At 34.2% G+C, this 9,241-nt stretch overlaps 1 protein-coding gene across 4 annotated transcripts; it reads left to right on the top strand.

Annotated features, from left to right (window-relative positions):
- Nucleotides 1–273: 273 nt before the first annotated feature.
- On the top strand, nucleotides 274–5,906 carry LOC112696850 (uncharacterized). 4 transcript variants are annotated; one of them, XR_011862420.1, is made up of 5 exons: nucleotides 274–1,020; nucleotides 2,771–3,142; nucleotides 3,707–4,219; nucleotides 4,789–5,474; nucleotides 5,595–5,906. XR_011862420.1 is itself a non-coding variant. In XM_025749762.3 (5 exons), exons 2-4 carry the CDS (start codon nucleotides 2,873–2,875, stop codon nucleotides 5,429–5,431), a joined length of 1,020 nt encoding a protein of 339 aa, XP_025605547.1. In that variant the 5' UTR covers nucleotides 274–1,020; nucleotides 2,771–2,872; the 3' UTR covers nucleotides 5,432–5,474; nucleotides 5,595–5,906. The 4 variants fall into 4 exon arrangements, 3 of the variants coding, with proteins under 3 accessions (XP_025605547.1, XP_025605546.1, XP_025605548.1); XM_025749762.3 differs by having other exon boundaries at nucleotides 5,195–5,474; XM_025749761.3 differs by having other exon boundaries at nucleotides 5,195–5,906.
- The last annotated feature ends 3,335 nt before the right edge of the window (nucleotides 5,907–9,241 follow it).

The following is a 9,241-nucleotide window of genomic DNA, read 5'->3' as shown; positions in this document are numbered from 1 at the left end:
TGGCTATTGTTAATATGAGAATATATGAATAGTTTATTTTTGATTGGTTGTTTGTTTTTGCTTGTAAATATGCTTGTTTTAATAAATTTTTGTTTTAAAATGCATATATAAATAATTAGTAATCTTGTTTAAATTGTATTTTTGACTTGAATTACATGTTTAAAACTTTTAATTAATTAAGTGAATATGCATACTTCTTCTAGAACATGCCTGTCATGCGTACACGTGGTGCATACCACGTGTATACGTCGCATCAAAATTTTCCCCAATCTTACATACGCACTCGCTTGTGCGTACACACGCTTGTCTTACCCTCCTCTGTTGGGAGCACCCCCACGTTATGTGCGTCCGCAGAGCCCCCTAGGTGCGAGCTCTAAGAACCTTCGCGCTTCAGTTCCCACCACCACCATTGCCCACCAACGAACCAACCGCCGCCCCTTTTTCCCTTTTCTTCTTTCTCTTCCCTCATCTCTTCTCTTTTCCCTTGCCCAACTCTCCTCTCCTCTGCCACTGAACAGACGCCGCGCCCCTCAGTGCCGGCATTGCCACCCGACCTCCGCGTAACCACCGTCGGTGACCACCGAGCGCCGCCCCTCACCTCTTCTCTTCTTCCTTCTCTCTTTCTTCGTCTTCTCCCTTTCGACGCCTCACCTCCGCCAACCACCGCTCGCGCCAGTGCCGCCGTTGAAGCCCAGCCGTCCATCCCTGTTCTGCCTCAGCTCTCTCACTGAACAGAACAGAAGCTCCAGCCCCTCTGTGCGACCCTGTCCCCTCCTCCAGCGCAGAACTGAACCAAAACCACCAACCTTCTTCTCCTTTCTCCGCGAGCCCAGGACCGCAGCGCCGCCAGCAACCCTAATCGCCGCTGCCCTGCTTCCGCCGCGCCTCTCTTTCCCCTGTTCTCCATCCCTTGCAGCGAGCTTCCTGTCACCGGCTACCATACGTCCGACGTCCACCGCTGCTGCAACCCCTATATCCCTTTCCCTTCTGCTCTGTTCTGTTCTGTTTCTGCCTTTCCAGGTTCCATTCTCTATTCTGTTTTTCTATTCCCTTTTCTGTTTTCTGTTAGCTTAGTTTAATTTTTGTTGATTAAGTTAGTTAGAAATGCATGTTAGTTGATTAGGTTGTTAGAGAATCTGGCGTGGATAGTGGATTTAGGTCTTGTTTTGTTTACTGCTGCTGTTTGGGAATGGTTAATTCTTCTTTGTTTGTGCTGGTGATTTGCCCCTCTGCTTAATTGATTTGTTGATGCTGCTGGCTGTTCTTTGGAATACACAAATTCTGGATTGTGTTTGCAATGATGACAATTTTGCTTAATGTATGAATTTAAGTTGTTTTTGCTGCTGTTTTGTTCCAATTTGAACTCAATCACTTGATTCAGGATGCTTAATTGTCTGAATTCATGTTGAATACTTGTGATTGGTTGTTAAATTCAAGGAGCAGAATGCTGCCTGGTTGTTAATTGTTGCTTTTTCTTGTTGGTGGCTGGTTTTGAAACAAACAATTCCTAGATATGGCTGTTGCAGTGATGATGATTTTGATAAATTTCTGAATTTGAGTTGTTATTGCTGCTGGATTGTTCATTATTGCTGTTTTGAGGCTGTATCTTGGGGCATTATTTGCTCATTGCTGCTGAGTCCTTATTTCAAATTGAACTTCATTCTTGGATTGAGCAATGTGTAATTGTTTGAATTTTTATTACTTGTAATTGATTGCTGAATTCAATGAAGGAATGCTGCTGGATTGTTCCTTGTTGCTGTTTGGTGCTGTGTTTTTAGGCCATTATTTTTCTGTTAATTGTCCAACAAAAAGAATGCTGCTGTCGCTAGTATATTGTTGTTTCTTTTAGGCCATTACTTTTGTTCATTGTTCAAAGAAAGAATGCTGCTTGATGCTGTTGGTTTGGTTTAAATTGTTATTGATGCTATGTTGCTGTTTCATTGATTTACTTTTGTGCTAAACTGGCTTGTTTGATGCTGCTGCATAGTTGTATTACTGCCTTATTCTTGTTGAAGGCTTTTGCTGGAGTGAACAAATTCTGAACTGTTTGTGCAGTAATGATAACTTTGAGTAATTTCTGAGTCTAGGTTGTCACTACTACTGTATTTTTGTTCCGATTTGAACCTAGTCGTTAGATTCATTTATGTGTAAGTGTTTGAATTCAGATTGCTTGCTTATTGACTGGTTCATGGCTGTTGGAGTGATGCTGCTTTTCTTGAATTTGAATTAAATTGTCAATTGCTCCATTTCAATTTTCCAGTCTGTTCTTGCTTCAAGATTGATTGCCGCTGAAGTTTTCTTTCAATTTTGCACTTGAATGTTTGAATTCAGCTTGCCTGCTTGTTAAATAGTTCAGTGTTTTGGTGCTGTATTCTTTGTTCTTGCTGTATTTTGGCTCACTTTCTGATTTCCTATGAAGCCATATATGATTTTTGTGTATTTAAGTGTTAATGCATTCATAGGAAATTTAAATTGATTGATTGAAATTGGGAAATAGGCCAATTTACTACTGAAATGCTGCCGGATTTTTCCTAAACCTATTTTATTAAATGATATTGTTTTACTTTGTGCAACAAGATTCTAATTGACGGAATTGTGTGTCAAAAAGAATCTTGTTTGCTTAAGGGTTTTGGAAATTTCCTCAAGAGTCTCCTTACAAGTCTTGGTCAATTCCTTAATCTCTTTGCTTGTGTTATCTTGTATGTTATTTTTAAGCATTGAACAATCCTTGATTGAGTTTCGATTTGACCATAAACTTGCCCTTCCACAGTTCCACTCGCCACCTGACAGCTAACACTTCCCCTTCCACAGTTCCACTTCTCACTTCCCTCCCCTTATCTTCCTCTCTTCAATCTTCATTTTCCTCTCCAAAATGGCCACTGTCTTTAGAACCCTCATTCTCCGGCCACCTATCCTGCCGCCCCGCTCCTCCTCCTCTTCTGCCGCCGCCGCCACCAAGCCCTCATGCGTTGCCTTTCCCTCTTTCAGACAAACTGCTACCCGCAGAAGGACCACTTTGCCCCTCACCACTTTGCGGTTCCCTTCAATTCCTTCCCTGCGCTTCACGAAGTTCGCCCCTTCCGCTTTCGAAGGAGACACCGAGTTCTCGCCTCAAGTTCAAGAGCCTGAGGTTCAGCTTGAGGTGAGTTTCAATTTGGAATTAAATTTAAGTTCTTTTTTTTCTTTCCTTTCAAATTTTGTGCGGTTGGGTGAAATTGGAACCCAGTTGAATTTCTGATTGCAAAATTTCTTGGTTTGAGGACTGTACTGGAATGAGAGACTTTTATGTTGACTTACTTTGAAGTAGTGTGTATCATACTTTGCATTTTGTGATGCTATATAAAATTGAGGCGATATTCAATGGTATATTGATAATATATGATAGTTTTATATTAATTGTTTATGATACCTGAGGAAAGCTATAATTTTGGACAGTTCCAGAATACAAATTTATTTTGGGCAAACTGTGACTCTGAAATTATGAACTTTAGATTGTGGTTGGATAGATTATTTTGAAAAAGGAAAACAAAAATATTCTGGTTTTGTTCTTTTAAGAAGCTTATCTAAGAATCACACACAATGCATACCTATCTTTGATATTTGCAACTTTGACTATCTCGGATAAAGAAAATGATGAGTCAAGAGTTTTTAGGATTAGTTGATTTTCCATGTTCTAGCTCAATTTTCCGGTGAACTCTTGTAACAGGATGGTGCTGTTGATGTAGAGGATAGTGCTGGCCATAATGAGGTTAGCGAGGCTGATGAAAGTGAGGAATCTTCACCCTTGCAAGAGGTACTGCAAACTTACAAAGAAGCGGTAGCTAATAATAATGAAGCCATAGTTGCTGAGCTGGAATCATATTTGAAGTCCATTGAAGATGAGAAAATAGGTCTTGAAAGGAAAATAGCTTCGATATCTGCAGAGTTATCAATAGAGAAGGATAGGATTCTAAGGATTAGTGCAGACTTTGACAATTTCCGGAAGAGAACCGAGAGAGATCGCCTTTCTCTGGTCACTAATGCACAGGGGGAAGTTATGGAGAGCTTGTTGCCTGTATTGGATAATTTTGAGAGAGCAAAAACTCAGATCAAGGTGGAGACAGAAGGAGAGGAGAAAATAAACAACAGCTATCAGAGCATATATAAACAGTTCATGGAAATTCTTACTGCACTTGGAGTTGAACCAGTTGAGACAGTTGGAAAACCCTTTGATCCATTGGTAAGTTGGTGATCAGTTTATTTTATTTTATTTTATTTTTATTTCCAGGATGTCAAACAAATTTGACTTTTAAATTGAGAAGAAACTCTTATTATCATGTAGGTGATAATGTTTTGTCCAAAAATAGAACCCCTCCCACCCCCTTTTTTTTTTCTTTAGATTTTTAATAGTAGGATATTTTTAAAACAGTTAGTATTTATTTAAGTTGTGTTAGTAGTTTAGTAAAAAATACCCATACACTTGCCAGTGTAATTGTCAATTTCATTTGGGAACACTTTGCTCTTATTCTGTCTGGTTTGTTGGTTTGAGATGAAAATGGAGTCCAAGGTATTTTAATAGCTTCCATTGTTTGAATTGCTTAAATTTTAGTAGGATGGAATGGTTAGTGATGGAATTATTTCCTCCCGATTCCATTGTTCAATATGATTTGTCTTCCTTGGATTATCACTGTGATTTTGAAGTCCTTTTCTCCTTATATGAAAATTATCTCAATGTTTTTAGAAGTATATTGTTGGCCCTATCCTTTCTTCTGCATTTTGGCATAATGATGTCATACATGATTGATGCAGGCACGGAAACCAGTTGGCTCGAAATTCAATCAACTTTTTCAAACACTTAATCAAGCTTATTCAGGTTTCATGAAGACCTGGATTCGTTTTTAACTCGGCAATTCTTGATTATTTTGAGCCAACTTGGTGAGTCTGAATCTGTACGACAAAATTGCCAAAAAAGGAGAGCATTGTAGCAAATTATGTATGTGAATCTCAACACATATTTTTAGAGAACTATTTTTAGCTGGCTGCTGTAAGATTATAGAACTTTGAAATCGCTTGCATCAGCCACTTCATTGAATGAAACGCAATGCGTTAGTCTCTTTGAATATTTCATGTAGTGATCTTCAGAGGTATGAAAGACTGATTGATATTCATGATAAATTTTTCTGATAAATTATAATTTGCAATTTACTTGTAAAAGCTACATGAAGCAATTATGCGCGAGGATTCAACTGAGTTTGAGGATGACATCATAATCCAAGAATTTAGGAAAGGTTTTAAACTTGGTGACCGACTTTTGCGACCATCAATGGTGAAGGTATCAGCTGGTCCGGGACCTGCAAAGCCTGAGCAAGCTCAGCAAGTGGAGCAAGTCGCAAGTGAAAATTCTGAGGCTCTTAAAGAAAACAATGGTAGTACAGAAACACAGTCTTCTTGAAAGCTCAAAAGTCACCTTTTTGCCTGGATTCAGTTTTGAACAAGTATGTCGGTTAAATTTAAAGGAACATAATGTTGGATGTTACTCAAGGAATGTTTCAGCCAATTTTTCTTTCAAAGAAAGTATTATCTGTGAGGTTTTGAATTGTGATTTCATATTTCAGATTTTTCAGCTTTCATGGCCTTGGTAGAGATGACTAATTTTTTACGGAGTTACTGTTTTTCTGCAAGGACCCTGAGTAAGTCACAAATTTGCAACTGATGAAGTGCTTTATACCATTTGTTAGGAGTTTAATAGCGTGAACTTTCAAATCATTCGATTAAAGGTCATTATGATTTTTTGACATTTTTTCACCACATTACTGTTGCACATTTCAAAGCTAAAGAAATATTGCATGATGTAGTGGTATGAATTTGAATTCCTGTTAATATTGGGACGTTTTAATGATATGAAACGAGTGATGGTAATTATAAAATGTTTGTGTGTACCCCCGTGTGTGCCGGTGCGTCTATCTTTTTTATTTTATTTATTATCCAAGAAACTAAGAATCATATAATTAGTCAATTCTATATCATAATCGGGTTATATCCCGTTCATATATCATAGTAGGAGGGGGAACAAAGAGGTTCGGTTGGAATAAGACGAAATCATGTTTATTACACCCTATTATTTGTTAAATTTAAATAAGGACAAAAAACAGAAATAAGCAAGGGAGAAAATAATTTACGTAAATCAGCCAAAACAAAAACTCAGCCAAAACGAAAACTGCTTCATGAATCCACCAATGCATATTTATATGTAGTTCGAACCAGCTTGATTCGAACTCCATCTCTACATAATTCGAACCAGCTTGGTTCGAATTACACACAAACACACGTATATACTAATTCGAACCAGCTTGATTCGAATTACATGGTATAATTCGAATTATGCTGTTAAAAAATTAATAATTTATTAAAAAAATTTATTAAAAAATTAATAATTTAAAAATTAAAAAAATATATTTTATTCTATAAAAGTTTGTAATATTCTAGTGATTTAGGTAAATACATGATAAAAATATTTTTTTCTTAATTTTTAAATTATTAGTGACTATGTGGAGTATTTCTTTAATGTCCTAAGTCATTAGGACATTACAAATTTTTATAGTACTTTTAACATCTTTTAAGCCATTTTTTAAATTATTTTGCATAGAATAAAATATTTTTTGTGGTATAATTTAAATTAATTTATTAAAAAATATTCATGATAATTTTTTAATAAAATTATTTAAATTATATGGTGAGATATTACATGATTCGAATTACGCATGGGGAAGTTCAAATCACTCTGATTCAAATTATATGGTGAGCAATTCGAATTCTATACAATACTCTTCTGCCCATTCTTGATAGCTCATGAATATTTTTTTAATAAATTTATTTAAATTATACCACAAAAAATATTTTATTCTATGCAAAATAATTTAAAAAAGGCTTAAAAAATGTTAGAAGTACTATAAAAATTTGTAATGTCCTAATGACTTAGGATATTAAAGAAATACTTTACATAGTCACTAATAATTTAGAAATTAAAGAAAAATATTTTTATCATGTATTTACCTAAATCACTGGAATATTATAAACTTTTATAGTACTCATAACATCTTTTAAGCCATTTTTTAAAATTATTTTGTATAGAATAAAATATATTTTTTAATTATTTTATATGGAATAAAATATTTTCTTTTATTTCTAAATTATTATTAACTACGTAGAATATTTTATTTAAAATTTGAGTACATGCATATATTTACCTAAGTTATTATAACATTACAAATTTTTATAGTATTCTTAACATTTTTTGAGCCATTTTTTTTAATTGTTTTGCATGGCATACAATACTTTTTGTAGTATAATTTAAAAAAAATTATTAAAAAAATTATTAAAAAATGTTCATGAGCTATTAAAAATGGACAGAAAAGTATTGTATGAAATTCGAATTGATAGCTCATTAATATTTTAAAGAAGTCTCATAATTAAATATTTTGTTAGTTTTTTTTAACGTATAAAATAAAAAATATTTTTTTAATTTTTAAATTATTAATTTTTTAACAGCATAATTCGAATTATACCATGAATTACTGTGTGTAATTCGAACCAAGCTGGTTCGAATTAGTGTGTGCATGTTTGTGTGTAATTCGAACCAAGCTAGTTCGAATTATGTAAAAATAGAATTCGAACTAAGCTGGTTCGAACTACATATAAACGTGCATTGGTGGATTCATGAAACAGTTTTTGTTTTGGCCGATTCACGTAAATTATTTTTTTCCTTGACTTATTTCTATTTTTTGCCCAAAAAATAATGAAACACCATATTAATCTATTGAATTGAATTCTACTTCTCTTCATTATTTGTCACCGATCTATAGTGCTTGTAACACAATTGCGGGCGAAGGATTGTATATAAGGGATTAAATATTTTATTCCAAAATAATTGAGTGAAATTATGATTTTGCCAGATATGCTTTTTATCTTTATTTTTATTTTTAAGTTTTTTGGGTATAATCCAGATAGCTAAAGAGATTGAATAAATGGGCTTACTGACATTAATCTCTACCAAATTGAAGCCAAGCCCATTTCTCGATGTTGGACACCGCCTGCGACCCTATCCCCATCTGCCCCCTTCTTGATGAAATTAGGTGCATTCGGTGATCAAAATTTAGTCAAATTGTGTAACCAATGGTTATCAAATCCGCGTAAAATTGTATAGGAACTAGGAAGGTTTCATTTCTTTAGGTTGTTTTTTTTTTCAAACCCAACAACACAACACAAGAAGAAAAACCGGCCTAAAGAGACCCACCCACCCCCCAATACATCGAAAGCCGCCCTGAATCGTCAAGGGTACGGTGTGGGGACTGGGAAGTGGGAAGTTATGCAAAATGGGGGATGGGGCGGGGACCATGTTGGTTTTACTCTTTTCCTTATTCTCTGTGTTTGTCTCATCATGAACCTTTGTTTTCCTCACAAGTCATAACTTGCCAGAGTCTCCATGGCCAGGGGCAGAGCTTAGTTGAGACAAGGGGAGACTATGTTCCCAAATTTTTGTTAAAAAAATTAGTAATACTTCTTCAAAAATTAAAAAATAATTCAGTTGACTCAAATACTTTACTATGACTTAAAATATCAAAGTTCAATCTTCATCTCTTGTTTTTATTACATAATAGTTTTTATTTTTAAACATTCAAAACATATTGAATTTGGACTGAACTGAGTGTTTCGCATTTCGTAGCTTTCTATTCAATAAGCAAAACTCCCTCTACCTTTGAGTTCAAATAGAAAAAATGAGGTATTTTTTATTTATGTAATTTAATATTATTTTTATATTTTACTGTTTATTTAATTTAATTTTTTATATGATAAAAAATATTAAAATATTCAATAAGTATTGATATTATTATATTTGTATAAATTGATAAAAAAATTCAATAAATATTATAAATTTTAAAATTTGTCCTTCTAACTTCTTTTTTATATATTTTATAGGATATATATTCAAATTTTTATATAAAATAATCTTAAAAAATCAAAGATTTAATGCATTTTTTAAGAGGAATGCTAATATTCAAGAAGGAGAACATATAACTTTTATAATATCAACACCTGTAGATAATTCTTCGACTTTAATGAATCACGAAAAAAGTGAAATACAACCTTCGAAAGTTCAAAGAGTTGCATCTGATGAGTTTGACCTTAATTCTTTGGAATGAAACCCTAGAAAACGACTTCAAATTCGGCAATATCACCCAAATCAGAGAGATGAGGTTAGACG

The sequence above is a fragment of the Arachis hypogaea genome, chromosome 6, assembly GCF_003086295.3.
Source record: "Arachis hypogaea cultivar Tifrunner chromosome 6, arahy.Tifrunner.gnm2.J5K5, whole genome shotgun sequence".
In the NCBI taxonomy this organism is placed as follows: Eukaryota; Viridiplantae; Streptophyta; class Magnoliopsida; order Fabales; family Fabaceae; genus Arachis; species Arachis hypogaea.
The sequence above is the reverse complement of the archived record's forward strand: the minus strand, read 5'-3'. Positions and strand labels throughout refer to the sequence as shown.

Coding starts and splice junctions, on each gene's coding strand:
- LOC112696850 (XM_025749762.3), top strand. CDS start 2,873: ATGGCCACTGTCTTTAGAACCCTCATTCTCCGGCCACCTATCCTGCCG. Junction 3,143..3,706: donor AGCCTGAGGTTCAGCTTGAG/GTGAGTTTCAAT, acceptor CTCTTGTAACAG/GATGGTGCTGTTGATGTAGA. Junction 4,220..5,194: donor GAAAACCCTTTGATCCATTG/GTAAGTTGGTGA, acceptor TACTTGTAAAAG/CTACATGAAGCAATTATGCG.